This window comes from Zingiber officinale, chromosome 4A (genome assembly GCF_018446385.1).
Source record: "Zingiber officinale cultivar Zhangliang chromosome 4A, Zo_v1.1, whole genome shotgun sequence".
NCBI lineage: Eukaryota > Viridiplantae > Streptophyta > Magnoliopsida > Zingiberales > Zingiberaceae > Zingiber > Zingiber officinale.
Window position 1 is genome coordinate 125963469 of NC_055992.1, and position 21385 is coordinate 125984853.

General features: G+C 37.1%; 2 protein-coding genes across 3 annotated transcripts; both read right to left on the bottom strand.

Annotated features, from left to right (window-relative positions):
* Window positions 1–3216: 3216 nt before the first annotated feature.
* On the bottom strand, window positions 3217–11498 carry LOC121971009 (E3 ubiquitin-protein ligase UPL4-like). Of its 2 annotated transcripts, none has more exons than XM_042522063.1 (17): window positions 10650–11498; window positions 10451–10561; window positions 10229–10345; window positions 9919–10077; window positions 9646–9807; window positions 8443–8595; window positions 8246–8367; window positions 7047–8163; window positions 6700–6760; window positions 5433–6616; window positions 5116–5343; window positions 4931–5035; window positions 4628–4708; window positions 4484–4552; window positions 4270–4398; window positions 4111–4194; window positions 3217–3674 (listed from the first exon to the last, which is right to left on the bottom strand). In XM_042522063.1, the coding sequence occupies exons 1-17, from the start codon at window positions 11208–11210 to the stop codon at window positions 3609–3611; spliced, it is 4509 nt and encodes a 1502-aa protein (XP_042377997.1). In that variant the 5' UTR covers window positions 11211–11498; the 3' UTR covers window positions 3217–3608. The 2 variants fall into 2 exon arrangements, with proteins under 2 accessions (XP_042377997.1, XP_042377998.1); XM_042522064.1 differs by having other exon boundaries at window positions 10451–10577; window positions 10650–10790.
* Window positions 11499–12220: 722 nt separating this feature from the next.
* On the bottom strand, window positions 12221–18022 carry LOC121971010 (histidine--tRNA ligase, cytoplasmic-like). Its single transcript, XM_042522065.1, has 7 exons — window positions 16532–18022; window positions 15843–16022; window positions 15486–15743; window positions 15179–15313; window positions 14804–15085; window positions 12940–13080; window positions 12221–12804 (listed from the first exon to the last, which is right to left on the bottom strand). The coding sequence occupies exons 1-7, from the start codon at window positions 17960–17962 to the stop codon at window positions 12493–12495; spliced, it is 2739 nt and encodes a 912-aa protein (XP_042377999.1). The 5' UTR covers window positions 17963–18022; the 3' UTR covers window positions 12221–12492.
* Between the last annotated feature and the right edge of the window lie 3363 nt (window positions 18023–21385).

The following is a 21385-nucleotide window of genomic DNA, read 5'->3' on the forward strand; positions in this document are numbered from 1 at the left end:
CTCTTTAGAAATAATGAAAAAAATAGCATTTTACGTAAATTTTGGTATTATCCAAGTCACTTATTTAACTTTTATAATATTTAAAGTATTATATTCCTGAAATATTCTTCTTTTGCAAAATTATTTAATTTTGATAATGTAAATTGAAATAATTTTTAAATTTGATAAAATTTGTTTCATTACCGTCTGAGGCTACAATGATACATACATACTAATCAACATTATAATGATTTTCTAAAACTCTTCTGATTTAAAAAACTATAAATATTAAAATAGTGCAACTCTATTAATTTTGTTTGGACTACTGGTTGACGTAAATAATTTTGAATTACTTTAATTAAAACTAATATACTCCTATACCTTTTATTTGAATTCAGTAGTATAAATTGGGAATAATAAATTTTTAAATTAGTAAGGTAAAAATTTAGAAATATATTTTTAATTTAAATTGGGAAAATGCATCATCTCATTTCGGAAAAAATTGACTGATAGAATTATAGTCCTATAGAGAGAGAAAGGGTATTCGAGAATATGATATCTAATAAATGATTTAGATATTATAAAAATTGAGTATTTAATTTGGATAACATGTGAGACCCCTCTTCCGGAAGAAAGTAAATTACGTGGACTAATTCACTCTTGATTTGGATAATATCATAGTAAAAAGTGGAATATGCTATCCGACGATTTTACACGGTAGATCCGATTATTTGTGAAGAGATAAATTAAAAAAAATGATAATTGACCATTCTTCAATAATTGTAGTAATATATATCTCGTAACAGCCGATTCAATCGGGCCTTGATTTGGATAATATCAAAACCCGCGTACGCGGTTCAGCAAGTAGATTTGCCTGGAACCGGAGGGAGGATATTATGTGGTTGACTTCAAATGAGTTGAACATGGATTTTGGTTCCTTTTTTTGATGATTTTGAAACTCCGAGGAGTATACTGAAAAAGAGATAAATGAATTTACCGTATAGGGATGGGCTGGGCCGATGCGACGAACCGGGTAGCCCGTTGGCTCGGCCCTTGTAAATGGATCGCCACCCGATACTTCTCCAGAGCCATAATACACTAGTGATGCAGCACCGGAGAGAGTAACAACTTGGAAGATTCTGGTAACTGGTAAGATTCATCATGCACACATGGTTCTATTCTCCCTGTCCAACAAAGAGAAAAAGGAAAATGAGACTTTCAGTTGTATTGCATGTGGTTTAAGTTTGAGTTAGTGTATCAAAATGTCATGTATTTTTTTGTTGTGATTGTTAGCTTAGCTAATTAGGTTGTCTAGGGTAGGCATACGAATGGGATTAGAGAAAACTCCGAATAGTTGCGATAAACGCCTTGTTGTCTTTCCAAGTATGCATTCTTATGCAAATTCATGCTCTCATACAGAAAAAGGCAGAGAGAGAGATGTCTTGAACGCTATGCAAGGTGTAGGGGAAGAACTAGTTGCGAGAAAGAGCTGCTGATGTGGATGATCAATATGGCTAGATCACTTTTAAAGAGTTCATGCAGATGTGTCATTAAGGTATTATCTGGCTTTGATCTAGATTTATCTCAACAATTACTGTGGATCGGAGCAATTCTAGTTCATGTTGTATAATAGATGTAAGCTGCATTATCCTGAAGGGATTCCTCATTATAAATTTTACAACGTTGCACAACCTCCATTTATTGTGAAATTTATAAATTACAAGTAATTCGATTTCTCTAGAGTTTAACATAATATATAAATTCTATAGAATTACAATATTAATAATCCCACAATAAAGTTAATCAATCAATTACCGTTGGGTAACTTTTATACTTTATATCTCTACATTAACCATATTTTCCTTTTTCAAATATATATATATATATATATATATTAAAAAAATTAAATCAATTACCGTAGGGTAACTTCTATAGAATTAAATTTTTTTTCTAAAAAAATATAGATCCGTTACCTTAGCGGCCCCCCTAGTGTCGGTCCCACGGATATAGAGGGAGGTTCATACAAGTACACAGGCCTCCTGGTCATTACGCCAAAAATATCATACGCCCACCATCTGGACTACGTCCTAGGGATAAATTTTTTTTCCTAAAATTTTCAGCAGTAGGTGAGATGAGAAATCATAGCCAATAAACGTATTGCTATAATTAATAAAAACATAACATTTTGAAGAGAGAAAAATGGCTCTCTTAAAAAGAGCTATAGTTAATCCGTGTGCTATGCTCTTAATAATAAATCTAGTTTGTAATTCTCAGAGTACGCATTTTTATTTTTTTTTAAAAAGTATTTTTTTAAAAATAAAAAATATTTTTTTAGATATTCTCTAATTTTTTTAAAATATTATCTATTTATTTTTAAATAAACGTAGACAAATATCATTTTTCAAAAATCACATGTTTTCAAAAAATAAAAATAAAAAATACGTAAATTAAATGCACTCATATACTCTCATTCTCAGAATGTGTGTTTTTTGAAAAATAAAAAATAATTTTTAGCCATTCTTTTTTTTTTTTCAAAAAAATATAGATGTAGAAAAAAAAATACTATCTATTTTTTTTCAAAAATAGATGTAAAAAATACAAGTCAAATATCATTTTTTTTAAAAAAAAACATATGATTTTCAAAAAATAAAAATAAAAAATACGTAAACTAAACGCACTCTCATGCTCTCATTCTCAACCTTCCGACCTGTTCTCTCATGATCTATCTATATTTTATCGTTAAACTAACAATACTGGGTTGTTTGTCTATCTTGTTGCGGAACTTATCGGTTTGGGAAAACAATATCATTTTTTTGCTCCAATTCTCAACTTTCTGACGTCATCCATGTATTTAATCTGTATTTAGCCCAGCTCGATTGATCCAACTCGCTTTGCTTGAAATGATTAGTTCGCCCAAATCATCTATAAATTGTCAAATCTAACCAACTTGCTCGATTGTCTTGACCAATTGAATCACCAACCCCCGATACAACTAACTTAACCGAAGTGCTTTACTCACCTAGCCAACTCAAAGTATGCTCTACTAATCATGAACGACCAGGGTAGCTAATTGTTTAGACCATTCAAATCGACCGAACCACCTGACCTACCTTATTTGAACCGACCACCCCTGGTTAAGAGGGAAATACCTTTACTATTTGTATGGCCAAATATATAAAAACAAACTCTTTTTTGTGAAAGAAAAATATTTCTAAAATACTTTACACAAATAAAACATATTTACTCAAACATAATTGATATCAGCTGTAGCAAACACAACACAAACTAAAGACTAACCAGATAAAAGATATGAACAAGACAAGCAAGGCTACTTATATTGTAGGAATAAAACATACCCTTGGATGATAACTAGAGATCTAAGTTAATATCATCTTATTTACATTACTTTTATGTGCACGCGTAACCGCTACCTATCGACTTAACCTGAACTATGTACAATTTTGGTGCCTGGACTGTCATCCTTTTGGTGTGCATAATAATCTGCCCACCACTAGGCTCCTCCTGCTGCTACTTATTTACATCGTCTCAACCTCATGACTCCAAATCATATTCAAAGCAGTGAGTACCGATGGTTTAGAAGAGTTGCAATGTCTTGCCGTGCTTAGTGCTTACGAGAGGTGAAACGATCCCTGACCTTCGGTTATCGCATACATCAGTTTTTCTCTCATTTTCTCCTGCAGTGCAAGTTGAGAGAAATGCATCATATTTCAGTTGAGAGGGATACATCTGTGAGAATATTGTAGATGACAAACAATGTCAAAAAGAAATGCATCGTATTTCGATTTGGTTTGACTTTTTGCCTGGGGTCATGGGATTCAATTTCAAAAATTGAACTAAATTTTCAGTTTCATTTGTAGTTTCTAACTACAAATCAAAGTGGACCCCAAAACAAAAAAATTAAAATTGTTCGTTAGTTCTACACTTAATATTTCATTCAGGAAACTAATAATTAACTAAATATCACTTAACAAAAAAATGATAAATTGCAAAAACAAAAGACCAAAAAATCAATTTAAGTGTTAAAACTGTCGTTTCTCATCATATAGAAGGCAAAGTGTCGTTTAAATGAGTCATCCAGATAAAAAAAAAAAAGGAGGAAAGAAACAAAACCTTGGAAGAGTAAGGTGGGAGCTTTAGATAATTAGCACAAGTCATCACACTTGGCAAATCCAAATCAGCATCACAGCTACCATGCTGCAATTGAAAATAGAAGCTCGTTGTTAAGCGCACGGAATAATATTGGTGGATTATCACACTGTAAATTCTAACCTTGCGAACAACTGTTAGTTTAGGGTTAAGTGCAGCTAAGCCACCATGTGCGAGTCGAGGAGCACCAGTAACAAATTGTAAGAAAGCCCTACGTTGATCACACCCAAATTCTTGAATGATTTCTAACAACTGCAAAAGAAAAAGGGACAGAGACTGTGGTAGGTTTGATATTGTGAATAAAACATTTCTGGGGAGATTTGTGAAGATAACTGACATTGATAACAGTAGGGCTGCTCATTGTATATCCATGGTCGAACTTGATGTGATCCACAAGCTCAGTGAACTGTATAGAAAGGGACAATAATAATCATCAAGGAGCACGAAATCAATGACTAAAGTAGGGGAAAAGTGTACATACATCCCAAGTATCTTGTTCACCGCATAGTAGTCTCTCCAGCTCATCTTCATTGAAAATCTTAAGAGCTTTCAGAGGGAATACCTGGACATAGAGGGGAAGGCAAGATAAACTAAAAGCTTGGGCTGAGACTATCTAGCTCAGATTGTAGTAACATTAAAAATATCAAGAATTATAATACATGTTTGGTCCGATACAAATTAAAATCTTTCCTTTCATTCGCTTACCATCTATCAAAAAGGAAGAACCAGCCATAAAAGTTCTAGGTTCGACAAACCTAAATTGAACAATGACGCAAAGAATTACCTCATTAAACCCAGACTTGAAGGCATCAACTTGTCTCTCAATTCCACTGCCAATTGTTGCATCTACAACCAGCGCAACATATTCTTCCAAGTTGTCAATATTAACCTATCAAGCAAACAACTATAGTTACCAAAATGTTTTGAATGAGAAGGAATGAGTCCTACTCTTCCTGCTCTGAGCCTTACCAATTTTGTACTCTCCGAGGAAAGTGCATAATCAGAATAGCCTGGAAGAGTGAAATCAAGAGAAAGATCCTTCACACTGATACCCCTATAATTTAAGTTAGATGGAACCCCATGGCTTTTTCCAGGAACTGATTCGACAAACATTTTCCTATTGATAACAGCTTGAAACTCCAGCAAAGTCCTTCCAAGCTCCGAATCAAATGACTGGATATCACATATGCTCAGCACCTACAGAAGCATTAAGTTCATTCCACGGTTAGACTGCACAGAAACAACATTCACAAACACAAGCAATCAGTATAAAACTTTGCAAGAACCTGCTCAAGCATAATCTTATAGAAGCCTCTAGAAAATGGTATGTCCAATATCCTTCCGTCTTTGATTGTCTTGGCTACCAGCTTACCAAGGAGGAGAAACTTTTTTATCACATCAGAGAATTCAGTCCCACCCAACACACCTGTTGTTGTTGACCATGGACGAGGAAACAGTCCAAATGGAGCTGACAATAATCCAGATTCACCGACACTGTGACAAAGGTCCTCTCTCCACATACCCAATCCAGCCTTTTGAAATTCATGACTTAATAATGTGTAGAATTCCATCGTAGGACCTAGACCAGTACCCACTTCTTCATCATATTCTACTTCAAGAGAACCCTTACTATGAACATGTAATTCCATCATTTTCATAGCACATTCAAGGATCTTGTTCCTATCAACTTTGAACTTCTTGCGTGGAAAAGTGAGGCTATCACTGCTGGAGTTTGTGCCAGGGCTATTTGAATGTTGTATGCTATTTTGTTGATTTTTCAAAGAACCAAAAGCTGTGAGGTAGAAGTACTTCCATCTTGCTTCAAAAGAAAATAAGAAAGAGCATGAATTCATTAACTGGCTACACCATGATGGAAAATAACCAGTGGTCAACACCAGAGGGTCTCTGAGTTGCTGCTCCAACTTATCAGATAATTTACTGTTCACAAACCCCAGTTCTGGAACTGAAGGGATTATCACTTTCAGATCATCAAGGTTATCTATTTTCCCTTCAGCAAATGCTCCGACTCTTTCATCAGTCAACAATTCCAAAGAAAAGTGATTCAAGCCCTCCAATATTTTCAACATAAACAAAATATCATATGTTGAACTCATTTTATCAAAGTTAGAAGGCATCTCGATTTGAAATATAGTAGGAAAAAAAGGAAGTTTTTGCCAGGAGAATCCAAGCTTATTCAAGAGGATGTTTGACTGAGAAACACAATCTAAGAGTTGGCCCTTGCTTGAGTTTTCATCTTCAGCTACTCTGTAAGTAAGTTTGTATAATTGATTCCAAAATCTTGACCCCACAACCATGTGAGATTCTGAAGACATCTGATCCTCTAGAACTGCTTGATAGAGCGTCTTAGAGCGGTCGAGTTGTTTTCCGCTTAAGCTAAAAGTTAACTTTTGCTTTGCCTCTCCTATGCTAGGAGATGCTGTTATGGTTATTTCTGGACCAGATTTCACACCTGAAGAACAACAGATAAAGAGGAATGTAGTGACAAATATGTTTATCTAACAAGTTGTTTTTTCAAAATGCTTGAAAGGTTACCAGATGTTGACTGCAGTGGACTAGTTTCTGTTGGCAAAAGTTGTTCTTGACTTCTAATTACCTAAGTGGAAGAATATTTAAGCAACTGTGAGAAAAGGATTACTTAAAGCGCTTGACATTTTATTTCAATTGAACTATAATGAAATATTATAAGATCAGATGTGTCTTTGTAAGCAACTGCATCAAAAAAGTTCATCCAAAGCACCTGATATCTTATTTCCATTGAACTTGAGTGAATATTATGAGATTAAATGTATCATAGTAGATATACAAAAGCCATTTATACTAAGTTCTTTTGTGCAAAAATAAGATTTGTGAAAAATAACAAGTTAATAACCAAACTGTACCTCTGAAGAGTTGGAAATACATGTCTCATTGGAGATATTTGTGTGTGTCTCTATAGAATCCCCTTCTGAAGTATGATTTGACCTTGAAGAAGTGAGTTTTAGTTTGCTGATGTTATTATCCATAGATTCTGTCAGATTTACATTCTTGTTTTCACTAACTTTAGGCCAGAGATATCCTTCTATATCGTCTACCGATGAAGAAATATCAACATTTAGAACATTGTTATAGTCGGACAAGTGTGACTCTGCTTTTTCACGGACAAAGCGAACTCTTAAGCAGGGATTCATGGTGCAGCACCTAGCAGGGATATCTGCATAAGTGTTTCTTGCCTTATAACCCTGGCTTACAATAACAGGAAAGTTATCCAACGAAGACAATGCATTCTGCAGCTTCTTCAGCAAGATAACCAAAATGGTATTGTCACAACTTTGACATGGTTTTGATAAGCAAATGAAAGCAAATGTCTGGAATCTCTTTAGTATGGTGAGAATGTGACTTGATAACCCAACAGAATGAGTTCCAAGTGGATACTTTCCATTTGATAAATAATGGATCAGAGATCTTGCAAGACCACTCTCGACAAACTCAAAGGTCGACATAGGATCTTCCTGAGAAAAAGCTCTCATTACCTGGTCTAACATTTGAGTTAAATTCTCCTCATCCTGGAGACTATTGTCACTATTTAAATGTATATCCACACTTTCAGTTAGCACTTTGCACAAAGTTTTGAGATTTTGAAGGGTTTCAGTAAATCCCATATCAGAGCTCATTGCTCCATTAGCAAAGTAGGTTGCTTTAATGTGCCTTCCCAGATTGTGGATAGATTCTTTTACAATCTTGCATGTCTTTGCTTCTGAGGATGGAACCCTAGATAAAGCAAATGAATAGCACAGGCACCTGGAAATATCTTTTACTACCATTTGATCATCTGAGTGTCCAAGTACAGGCTCTGTGCATTTATCTTCTGAAAGAAGTGCATCAATTGCATGAACTACTCCTTCCTTGATGAAAGAGCTTAAGAAAAAACCAGGAAGTTTTTGCATCAGAATCTCAACTGTCTCCAGTGTAGAAAGTAATATATGTGGATCTTTCTTGAGCAACAGCCCTGCCAAAAAACTGCCCAACAAAATTTAAGAGAGAAACTTTAATAAAGATTCTACATATTGATGTGATCACATCAATTCTGTAATTTACTCACTATGAGATATTTATATCTTTAATTGACTTCAGAAGTGTGTCAGGTGCGCTGTAATAGGCAATGCGGCTTATGATGGAAACACAGCCATAACATACATATGGATTTGCGTCAGAGTTCACAACCTACCATGTATATGTGATGTAGAGATTAACTTAATATTATTCGCAATAGATGCTGTACCATTAACAGAAACAAACCTTAATAGAAGCAGGAAGAATTTCTGTTGCAAACTGATCCAAGAAATTGGGCACAACCATTTGAATCTTTTCCTTAGCTTCTGTTAATTGATTGTCTGGATCTCTCTCTCTTGGAGGGATTAACTGGTTAGCTAACTTTAAAACTTCATATACCTGCAGCAAGTAGTGATTTGATAAATCAATAATGTCGTTGATCCGCAAATACAACAACTACTACTACTACATAAATTCAACTAAGCCTTGATCTGCAAATGATGTAAAAAAAAGGTTTTACATGTTAAAAAAAATCAAAGACCACAAACAATTATAAACATTTATATCTAAATAAAATAATATGGTGCTTAACAATAAATTGTTTGACATCACGAGACACTAGCAATATGAATCTGAAGAAAAAGGTTAAGTGTTGGAATGCAGTCATACATTTAGTTAATTTACCACAAAGCAAACATAAAGACTAAAGGATAGCATCTGGAGATGGTGCAGTTTCACTCATATCATATTTTGGTTGTAGCAAATCAGACTAAAATTTTCAACCCTTGTACCAAGTAAATATCAAAACTACATGTTAAGATTAAATAGGTGGAATTTATCCCAGAAGCTCAAGGTATAAGGAAATTGTTTTGATCTATTTAATATATTCTTTGACCACCCCAGACTTCATGCTACAGGATATTTAAGTATTCAGAAACATGGTCACCTAGAATGTTTCAATGTTTCATGCACCCTTCCCTTGCCTAAATTCACTTCATTTAAGAACCAAACATTATGATTTACAATGTGAAAGAACCATATGGCACATCCTTAACCTTCCTGGAAGTTTTTTTCCCCCTTATTTGTTTTTGATAGTTAAAAAAAGTGGGCAATAATGAGGTCCATGATTGACAAAAGGCAGAAGAAATAAAAGAAATTTATGTTTAGAAAATAAATTCATATTGCTACTTTTTGATGATCTGCTTGACAGAAAGTATGTTGTACGGAAGCCTATAACAAGCTTCCTCACTTCAGGATTCATATGGTTCAATTAGTTGGCATTATTCAGTTTGTGAGGTAGTCTGAAGAACGAATGTTATATTATCTCAAAACAATCACATAAAAATATGATAAGGTGTGCTTATATATCATACAGAAAATATAAAAGATATATATACTTTCATGCAACACATGTCTAATGAGTATGTTAACAAAGTAGAGGATAGAAACCTGATTGATTTGCAAATCCTCAGTAGATGCATAAGCAGAATCATCTGACATGTCAGAACCTAATAAGACGTTTCTCAGAGTTCTGCTAATATTGAGCTCAAATAGGGTCTGAACTGCTAGCTGAGAATTTCCAGCAAGTTTGGTGAGAAGAGCAATTAAACCCTGAATGTGTAAAAAGCAACAAAAAAGATAAGCATCCTAGAAAAGTATATAGATACATGGCAAATGATCAACTGATCAAATAATGAATACCAAATCATTAAAGTAACATACAGAATAAGTTACACGGCTGAGTGTCCTATGACCATCATTAGTTATTAATTCCAAGGACTTTTGTATTAACCCAAGCTTGCATAGTTCATCCAGCAAATTGGAGGAAGAGCCAATAGAGTCAGCTATCCGTGCAAGACAAATAGCAACAGTTTCCACCAACTGCATCAACAACAGGGATCAAAAAGCAGTTTCACCAAATGTATAGGAGGGGTAAATACAACAATGAAGAAGTCAAGAACTGAACTAAATTTCCTTTTTTGTTTTAAGAATTATAATGAAAAATAGGAATCAAGAGCAGTAGAGCACTAACTTTTGTATCCTCATTCTGGAGAAGGGCACATAAAGTAGGGACTGATTCTATAATACTTGAAGAGCAATCAGGAGGCAGTTTCTTGCACATATTGGCTATTGTTGAAACTGCAGCTCTCTGAATAATGCAGATTTAGTAAATGTGGTTACTTGAAATTCAATTTGACAAAAACCATATGATACGAACAGAGCTTAGATGCTCAGAAGCTGCTCTTCTACTAACCTGAATACTACTTGGAAAGAAATCAATATAAGTTAAGACAGCATTTGCTGTTCCTGCTTGCAAACAAGCAATCGGTTGTTTCCGCGATATCTTCTCCAATGCTTGGTGGCACTAACACAATAGTAAACTAAGAAAAATAATTCTATCATAATGGTTTAAGGGGGAAAAATAGAATATGTGTTGAGCGAGAATCAAATACCTGTTCTGCCACGTCCAAGTATTCGATAGCCAAAAGCCTTCCGCACAGGACAGGTAGGGCGCCATGCCGCACGATGGCATCCGCGGACCTCGGCATCGAATCACAGAGGTAGGTGAGCGCTCTTATTGCCAAAAGCATGACCTCGGGATTGCTCTCGTGACCAGCAAGCTTCACGAGTGGCGGCACGACGCTCTCCACAGGGAAGTACCCCATGGCGTCCTCCATGCAGAAGGAGAGCACTTCGCAGAGCTCGGTCAGCGCTGCGAGCTGCTCGGATCCCCCCGAGCCGTCGTCTGCGAGGCCAACCAAGACCCTGTGCAGCCTCCCCCTCACGGACCGCGAGTCGTAACCCCCAGCATAGTCGTCGGAGTCGCACGACCCGTATCCGGAATCCCCGCCGCGATCGGACCTCCCCGAGGAGGAGGACTCCATCTCGCTGTGCGGCGGCTGCGGGGGCGGGGAGCCGGAGGCGGAGGAGCAGGGGCGGTGGTCGGACGAGCTGCACGCGCGCTTGTCCGCACGGAGGTCGGCGGCGCCCTCGCGCTTCCGACCTCGATCCATGACCCTAAAAACAAACCACCCCAAAAAAAAAAGAAGAAGAAACCAAAAAATCGAAAGAGGATGAAAATCGAGAGTTTCGAGATCGTAAACACGGAGAATGAAAGGGGCAGGGGGACGATCGTAGCGGTTAGGCGGCGATCGAACCGGGCAAAGAAGAAGAAAAAGAAGATTAAGGATTTCGCCCTGGAATCGTGGCTTCGATGATATCCGAAGACTGATTCTCGATCGGTGACTCCAATTCGTTTCAGTTTCGATTTCGATTTCGTTCTATCGATGCTGCAACGCAATTAAATCCGATTTATAGATTTTGAGTTGTGAAGATTGGGATACGAAGGAAGGAATGAGATTTGGAGGAAGTACCATGGATGTTAAATGGGCTTCAACAGTTCGTGGGTTTTTATTAGGCCCATTTGTTTTTTCTCATTCTCTTATAAATGTATAATTTTTTATTTTTATTACCATTTTAAGCTTTTAAAATTTAGTATAATATTTGTAAAGTATATTAAAATTAATTTATGCAAATGTGTTAAATTTGACAAGTAAATGAAATTTTTAACTATCAAAAAATAAAATTTTGTAAATTGACAATGAGCAATGAGAAACTTGACGTGCACTACATTAAGCAACTTAATGAGAAGAATGAGTTGATAAACATCCATAAGAACACTTGCAAATTGTAACTGTGAATCAAAATCATACACAAGCAGTATCTCCTTTATCCTACTGCTATCGATCGGTTGACATTAGGACTGCAAACGAATCGAGTCGACTCGTGAACTGTTCGAGCTGGTTCGAAAAATATTCGATTCATATTCGAATTTATCGAATTCGAGCCGAATTCGAACATGTTCGAATTTTTTTTTGAACCGAACTTGAACCCAAATTATATTATTCAAACTGTTCGCGAGCCGCTCACGAGTCTTAATATTTATTAATATAAGTTAAATATATATTAAATAAATAAATTTCAAACCTTTCGAATCTATTTTCGAATAATAATTTGAATAGTTCGTGAACATGTTCGAATATTTCGAACCGAACTCGAATCCAAGCCCTAATTCGAACCGAACTCGAATTAGACATTTTAAATTTTTCGAACTTCGAATCGAACTCGAACTCAATATACCTATTTCGAGCTGAATTCAAGCTTTACATTTTTCTATATATTCGGCTCGATTCGATTCGTTGGCACCCCTAGTTGGCACTCACAAGTTGAGCTCAACTAAGCTTAAACAGAAGCATGCTCATTCTTAGTTACGCAAGGCTTGATTCATACTCTGAATCACTTGGTACTTCGGCCTGACAGCCTTATGCAGAGCTCCTCGACAATTCTTTCTTTGGGAATCTCCTCCTCTTGGTTGGCTTCGATGTTCTTTAGCTTATAAATACCGCTACTTATCTCAGATTCTCCGACGAGGACCATCCAAGGGATTCCTGATTCCTTTGCGCGTGTGATATGATTCATTACTCGTTTGGTGAGGCCGAACTCTGCTTTGATTTTAGCATTCCACAGTTCGCTCGCGATCTCTGCAGCCAGTGTGAGATCCTTGCTGAGGATGGCTACCAAGACTTGTGTTTCATTGGCACGAATGACCTGCGGAACCAGATTAAGAACGAAAATGAAGTAGAAGAGCACGATAAGCCAATACAGACTGATGAGAAACATAAATGACTAATGTAAAAACACAATAAATTGAGTTTCAGACATGAATAAATTGAGGCATCAAACCTGATTTCTGTCTTTTTCAAGTTGCTCCATTATTGTAAAGACTCTCTCAATTCCGAGACTGACGCCTACTGCAGGAACCTGCTTTCCACTGAACATCCCTACCAGATTATCGTATCGTCCCCCTGCTGCGATAGAACCAACCTAAGGCACAGAAAGAGCAATAAAAACAATAAAAATCAGTTTCCTTGAATTTCCAGGCATGCATTTGATTCAGGAAACTTGATGGTTTCAGGTTCGATAGGTCAAACTACTAGTGAAATAAAATACAAAAAACAAAATTGAGAGGCAACAAAAACACCAAACTGAGAACAAGTTCAGATGTGTTAGAAGTAATTTCCAGATTATACCAAATTAGATTTTTATTCCCTTATCATCATTCTTTGAGACAGATTAATAAATCAAAACACTACATCCACAACTGTGTTACCCAGTGATGTAGCCAAAAAATTATTGGAGGGAGCTCATTAAATCGAACGGTGAAAATTTTGACAAAGACAAATTAGATAACATTAATGATAAAATACAAACAGAGATATAATAATGTTCACAAGTATTTAATAAAAAAAACGAGTTAAATTATTTTCAGCGTAATGCAAAAAATATTACTATCTTAATACAATTAATTGTTGCAAAGTAACTTCATTGTCTCTATAAACTATCCTCAACATGATTTCAGTGTGAGATTGTTTTGAAGAACTTCTCACATTTGATTGCTATTTAAAATAACTTCTTCTTGAGAAATATATCTATAATATGAATTATTATTTTATTAAGATTGTATGCTTGCTGATTAAATAGGCAACATTATATGAAAGAAAAGGCATCAAGGAATGACTATAAAATCATTACCTCTGATGTCTAAATGTGCAACAACCCTCTCCTGGATAGCTTCGTGAATTTGGTAACTGGAGGAAAAGGGTGCCACAATGTTCAGAAAGTGAGACAACCTATAATGGTGAACAGAGGAAGTCAAGGGGAGGGCAAGGAACAAACACTGGTTGTTGACCCTCCATCAGTGAGTAGAGAAAGCAAGTGTCAACAATGAGAAAGAGAGGAGAATAACACTGACGAGTGAAAGAGGAAAGTGACAACAATTTGGTTGATATGTAAAATAATTTGGTTAGTGAGTAAAGAAAGCGAGCACTGATGATGAGTGAGAGGAGAGCAGCAACGCTAAATAAGAGAGGAGAACAACGATGGCAAGCAAGGTATATATATATATATATATAATGAAATAATAATTATATTTATAATGAAATCACCACTAGGCATGAGAACTAGATATGCCACTAGTGTTACCTATCTTTCAATTATATACAAACATTTAGCTTTATAAAAGAAGACTTGTCCATTCACGGAATAAGACATGATTGTTGTCTCGCATATATGAAGGAAGAGGTTTTAGCAATACAAGTACATAAATTAGTTACTTTCCTAAAAGCTCCAGCTTTTGGGGTAAGTGGTTATCCAATCAACTTCAACATATTATCAAAACAAAAGGCTGAGAGGTTGAATCTCACCTAAGTTATATATATACATGACCCACCCACACATGAAGAGATGAGTGGTTCCTTTCCAAATGGCTCAAGCTTTTATGATAAGTGGTTAGCCAATCACCTTTAATAATTGTTAACCAAGCTATTAAAAAAACATGTCTGAACTCTGAATGAAAAAGGTGCATAAATAGATAACCACAGTGAATTTCAACTCTTCATTTCCTCAGGCCTAGATCTCCTTAAAAATTCAGAGGTTATTATTGATCAAGTGCAAACCATTCAGCTACCTCAGAGTAGACAACAAAAAATCATAAACTATGCATAAAATGTTTCAACTATTACACTATGGTCAGAAGGCATCATTTTACCTGTGTAGCTCCTTTGAAAACTGCTTCATATATAACTCCAGTATAATAATCAAGGCCTCTTGCAAGGCTCAAGTCAAACACCACTCGGTTCAAACAATTTGCTTTTTCAAGGGTTTTGAATAAAATCTCCAACTCATTCAGGGCAACAACAGAGCCAGTGTTCTCCAAAAATTGGCTACCCTCTTCCTTTAGTTCTGACAAAATTTCAAGTGGTGGCCCTCTTCTCTTCACAAAAGTGCCAATTTTATCTGCAATTTCAGTCGATAAACCCTTCTCTTCCACCTAGAAACCAAATTTGTTTTCTTTATTCACAGAAGAAAGGTTTTCTTTGAGTTTTGAACTGATAAGCAATAAATTTGCAGAAGCTTTACTAACCAATTCCTTTTTGATCTGTTCAAATGGTTGCTTATCCAGTTTATCAATGCTTGAGCAAACTGTTCTAAATTTTTCAGAGGACACTCCACAGATTTCCAACATCCCATCCAGCAACTTCCGGTGATTCAGTTTAATCTGTAAATACAAAGACAAATCTTCATGAACAGTTGATATTTTAGGAGCAGTTAAAGACTTTTGATCGCAACTGTTTCTCACATTCAACTATTTTTTAAGAGGAAAAAAGACAAAATTCTTCTTACAATATGACAGTTCCCATTGAGAAATCTGTAGAAAGAAAAAAGAATACCTCATAGCTGCCAATGTCAAGTTGATCCAACAGTTCAGTCAAGACTTTGATAACCTCGAAATCAGGTTCCATTGTTTCATATTGACCAGCAATATCAAAATCACATTGGTAGAACTCACGATATCTTCCATTTGATGGCTTATCCCTTCTGTATACTTTAGCTATTTGGTACCTTTTTAATGCATTTATATTATTCATGGCCAAGTATCTTGCAAAGGGAACAGTTAAATCATATCTCAGAGAACAGAGCTCTCCGCCCTATAAAAGAAGAAAACATAGCTAATGGCAATGTGCACAAATAAATAAATTGGAAGAGAAAAGCTACAATAAGAAAATCATTGACATCTTTATGTGTACCTGGTCAGCGAGATCATATATCAACTTTGAATCCTCACCATACTTACCCATGAGAGTCTCTCTTAACTCAAACACAGGAGTATCAAGAGCAACAGCACCATGCATCTTAAAAACACCTGTAATAATTGAGAATGCACGCTCTCTAATAGCCATTTGTTCCTTTCCAAAATCACGTGTACCCTACTACACATAAGCAAAAGGAAATTCTGAATTGTAATGGCAAAGAAGAATAATGTGTTTATACATGTGTCACAGGATAATATGGCATATAAAGGTTCAATTTATACATATGATGCATCACCCAAATGCAGTACAGCAAGAAATTTTGAAAAAAAAAATTGTGATCAAACAGCTCATGCTTCTAATCAAAATCCACACTGACTGACTTCTTGTCAGTATAACTCCAAGAAAATGCAGGTTGGACATGATTCAGTTCTCAAAGTTGTGTCTAAATTAAATGGAAGATTATGGTCAAAACTCAGAAATGCATCCCATGATAAAAAGGTGGCTAATTGATTAGTCCCTAGCATAGCATGGATATAACAAAAATCGATGAAGGAAAAGAAGGAATTGATAAAAGCAAATAGTAAAATATGCTGAAACCCTCTAGATACAAAGAACCTGTGTAGGTATTGACAACTGCAAACTGCGGAAACTATTTGATTCTAAACAATTTCAAAATTTATTACCTTAGGATTCTTTGGAAGTCTCCTGACTTCATTGGTCTCAACTATTTCCTTAACCCTTGTCAGTAGATTATCTAGCCTAGCATCCATGGGATCGAAATATTTTGACAGATCAGATGCCCAATCAACCAACACTGAAATATTTTCAGCAGAAAGCTCAGAGCTACACAAAGCACTACCTTTAAGGAGCTGCCTTATGATAGAAGTCCCCTTGCCTAAGTTCTTCTTCTTTTTCTTGTCACTCTTCTCGCCTTTCACTAGATCTCCATTCAGTTTGTTGTCCTTCGAGGAATCCACTTGAGCTCTCTCAATTGAGTCATCTATTTCTAGGGAAAACAATGCCAATACTGCCTCCCAAGCAAGAACATTCCTAAATTTAACCAAAAAATCATACACAGAGTGAAGAACATGTGCAGAATTTGATCCAGAGGCAGCCTTTTCTGTCACAGAGTGAAATTGATCTCTCAGATCATCTAAATTTGAGCATGCTTTCTCAAAAACCTCAGAAACCCTAGAGCGCAAGCTACTATCACTGATAATATTAATAGAAGATTTAGCTCGGCCAAAGCTACTCTCACACAAGGACTGAATTGACATTGCAAGTGGCAAGACTGACGCGATAAAAGCTTTCTCCTTTCCGTGATTTGCAATAACAATTGACTTCTTGACCTTAACACTGGAATTCAACTCAACTCGTGTTCGTCCATGGAATAACCTGAGAGCCTCCCTGAAGCTACCATTGACGGTAGGAATCTCACTGAAAGGCGAAGAATCATTCTGCCCTACAAGCTTCGATCCAAATAGCAATGTCTTCATGTCGCTTGCCACATCGGTCTCATCCTTCATCGAGAATCCATCGCCGGAGCCAAACAAATCTAACGCAGAGACATCAGCGCGAGCAGCTTCACAAGACAACGCTGCCACGGCGTCCACCACCTTCACAAGAGCAGAGGCGCAGCAGTCCAAGATCGCGCAGACACCAACCGATGCTGCACACGAAGTCACGAAAATACCAAACTCCTCACGGCCGACTTGAATCTCATCCAGATTCCTCGCATTCAACATGGCCATCGAGTCCCAAAACCTCGGAGCTGAACAAAAATCGAGTCTTTCAAGGCCAGACGCAAGGTTTAGCGTGTCCACGATGAGAGAGGGGAGGCCGGGGCGGACAGCGGCGTCGGAGAGGACGAGCTTATTCAGAAGAACTACGAGGGCGGCGCGAGACTCCTCCGCTGTCAACGACATCGGAGTTGAAGGGTCATCCTGAATTCTGCCCGTCGGAGACGGCCGCTTGGATTGCGAGAGCTTCGCAAGGGCGGCGGGGTCAATACTGACGGAGGATACGCCGTGGGAGACGGCATATACTGCCGAAGGTGAGAGTGAGGAACCCTTTCCACCAACAGTGACGGTAGAATTCGCCCACGGAGACGCCATGAAGGGAGAGCCACGGGGAGCGCGAGACGGAGTCGAAGTCAAACCACCACGGACACGAAGAACCCTCGCGTGGAAGACAAAGAGGTAGTAGATTATTTGGGCCGGGCCGCCCACTGAGCAATGCCTTTTACATTTTACCCAGAGAATTTTTATTTGATATATTTGACCTCTTAATATTTGTAAATATAATTTCACCGCCGGTCCAATATTAATATTACATTTTTGTAATAAAGCACGTTGGTAAATTTTTAAAATTACTAAATCGTGTAAAGTAATTTTAAAATTATTAAATTACATATTTATTTACTATTTTATCCTTCGGGCTAATCAATTTTATCAGTCGACCATCAGTTGAATTTATTTCGCTTTGAAACGTTAAAATTTTAGATAAATTACTTATTTTTAAAATTAGTTAGCTGATTTATATTTATTTATTTATTTTTATATTTTTTTCCTATCGATTTTAGGTAAAATTAGTTAATAGACCAAACTATCTCGGATTGAAAACTAAATCTTATGTGTTCAGCTATCTCCCATAATTATGCTCATGCCCTCACACGTTAATTCGACGTTTGATACATCAGTTGATTTATCCAAAATTTACTGATTGACCAAATGATCTCGAATTTATATGAAACTAGTTTCTATGTGTTTGTCTATCTTTCTTAATTATATTCATACTTTCAAATGTCAATTTAACTCAATATATTGAGAGCAACTATTTTTTGAACATGAATATATTTGAAAATTTTAATTCGTGTTAAAAAAATTTGACTAATTGATCAAACGACCTTGAATTGATATGAAACTAAATTTTATGTGTTCGGTTAGTTCTTCTAATTTTATTCATACCCTCAAACATCAATTTGACCCAATAAATTGAGAGTAATGATTTTTTGAATACAAATTATTTTTTAAAAAAATATATTCATATTCAAAAAATCATTGTTCTCAATATATCGAGTCAAATTAATGTTTGAGGGCATGGATATAATCAAGAGAGATAGATTGATACATAGAAACTAGTTTTATGTCAATCTCAGGTCGTTTGATCAATAAACTGATTTTGCCCAAAATCGGTTGATGGGCAAGAAAAATCGACTGATGGGTCAAATGACCTCGGAATGACATGAAATCAATTCATATGTGTTCGTCTATATCTCCTAATTATAGCTCTCAAACATCAATTTGACTTAATATATTGAGAACAATGATTTTGTGAATACAAACATATTTGAAAAACTCAACTCGTGTTTAAAAAAATCTGCCCGATGGACCAAACGATCATGGATTGACATTAAACTAGATTCTACGTGTTCAGCTAGTTCTCCTGATTATATTCATACTCTCAAATGACAATTTAACCAAATATATTGAGAACGATGATTTTTTGAACATGAATTAAAATTTTCAAATATATTTATATTAAAAAATCATTGCTCTCAATATATTGAGTCAAATTGATATTTGAGGGCATAAATATAATCAGGAAAGATAGACAAACACATAAGAACTAGTTTTATGTCAATCCAAAATTATTTTATCCATTACCCGATTTTGGGTAAAAATAACTGATAGATCAAATGACCTCAGATTTACACGAAACTAGTTTCTATATATTTTTTACCTCTCTTAATTATATTCATTTTCTCACCCATTAATTTGACTTAATACATTAAAAACAATAATTTTTTTAACATGAAAATATTTAAAAAATTCAATTTATATTTAAAAAATTTGACTGATGCACCAAACTATCTTGAATTGACATAAAACTAGTTATTATTGTTAGGATCCTTCGTACGGAGGCTAGAGAGGAGGGTGTGAATAGCCGACCCCAAATCGTCGCGTTTCTACAAACTAGGGTTAGCGCAGCGGAAAATAACACGTAGAAACGAAGGAAAAGAAGACAAACCTCAAACAAACCGATGTAACGAGGTTCGGAGATTAGGGCTCCTACTCCTCGGCGTGTCCGTAAGGTGGACGAGTCCAGTCAATCCGTCGGTGGATGAGTCCCCGGAAAACCGGCTAATATGAACTCCTTCTGGGTGGAGAAACCTCGCCACAAAAACTTGCAACAACAAGAAGGAGTACAAGAAATACAAGTAGAAAGACAAGAACAATGTACAAACACTAACTCGCCTTCTCGTCGACTGCCTGTGAAGCAACAACTTCTAAGACAACAGCAGCAGCTGACCGTCGACTGGAAGCTCACACGAAGCTTACTGGGGAGAGCTCAACAAAGCTCAGATCGCAAGCAGCAGCAAGCTAGAAGAAGGAGAAGAAGAATAGTTGAGGCTCGCAGCAGCAGCCCTCCTTTTATACCTGCGGAGAAAGAAGCACAGAAGAAATCTAGCCGTTGCGTCGCAACGGCTAGTGCCCTGATCGGTCTGTGGACCGATCCGATCGGTCCACGCATCGATCAGAACTTCCCGATCGGTCCCGGGACCGATCAGCTTGTGTTGATCGGTCCCGGACCGATCAGCCCTTCTGCGCCTCGCCTCTGTTACTGATCGGTCACCAGACCGATCGATTATCACACAGTATGCTACTGATGTGTTACTGATCGGTCACCAGACCGATCAGAATATTCGCGGTATCACTGGATCGATCACCAGATCGATCCAGCTCATGGTTTTCGCCCAAACCAAGTCCAAACCAACATCCGGTCAATCTTGACCTGTTGGTACATTGCGCCTAGCATCCGGTCACTCCCTTGACCTGCTAGGACTTCCCGCTAAGTGTCCGGTCAATCCCTTTGACCCACTTAGACTTTTCTCTCCGTACCAAGTATCCGGTCACTCCTATGACCTACTTGGACTTCCCATCACCAGATGTCCGATCACCCTTGATCCATCTGGATTTTCCCTTGCCCGGCTTCACTCACCAGGACTTTTACCTAGCTTCACTCACTAGGGTTTTCACCTGGCTTCACTCACCAGGATTTCCAATCTGCCTGGCTTCACTTACCAGGACTTCCAAACTGCCTGGCTTCACTCACCAGGACTTTCCCGAATGCCTGGCTTCACTCACCAGGACTTTCACCTTCACCTAGCTTCACTCACTAGGATTTCCCGACTGCCTGGCTTCACTCACCAGGACTTTTCCCCGTGCCAAACTCCCTGTTTGGACTTTCCCCGTGCCAAGTCTCCATACTTGGACTTTCCGCGTGCCAAGCTACCTGTTTGGACTTTTCCCCATGCCAAGTCTCCGTACTTGGACTTTTCCAGTGCCAAGTCTCCATACTTGGACTTTTCGCGTGCCAAGCTCCCTGCTTGGACTTTTCCCGAATCAGGTCAACCAGGTCAACCTTGACCTAAGGTTGCACCTACAATCTCCCAAACACCTATTCTTGTCAAACATCAAGAATACAACTCTCTTCTCGTCAAACATCGTCAAACACAACTCGAGTCGGGTCAACTC

What these genes read in the sequence shown, in the direction of transcription:
- LOC121971009 (XM_042522063.1), bottom strand. Translation starts at nt 11,210, where the DNA reads ATGGATCGAGGTCGGAAGCGCGAGGGCGCCGCCGACCTCCGTGCGGAC. An exon ending in ACTTGGACGTGGCAGAACAG is followed by an intron (nt 10,562 to 10,649) that starts GTATTTGATTCT and finishes CTATTGTGTTAG; the next exon opens with TGCCACCAAGCATTGGAGAA. An exon ending in TCAAGTCTGGGTTTAATGAG is followed by an intron (nt 4,709 to 4,930) that starts GTAATTCTTTGC and finishes CTCTATGTCCAG; the next exon opens with GTATTCCCTCTGAAAGCTCT.
- LOC121971010 (XM_042522065.1), bottom strand. Translation starts at nt 17,962, where the DNA reads ATGGCGTCTCCGTGGGCGAATTCTACCGTCACTGTTGGTGGAAAGGGT. An exon ending in GACTTCCAAAGAATCCTAAG is followed by an intron (nt 16,023 to 16,531) that starts GTAATAAATTTT and finishes TATGTGTAGTAG; the next exon opens with GGTACACGTGATTTTGGAAA. An exon ending in TTGAAAAAGACAGAAATCAG is followed by an intron (nt 12,805 to 12,939) that starts GTTTGATGCCTC and finishes CTGGTTCCGCAG; the next exon opens with GTCATTCGTGCCAATGAAAC.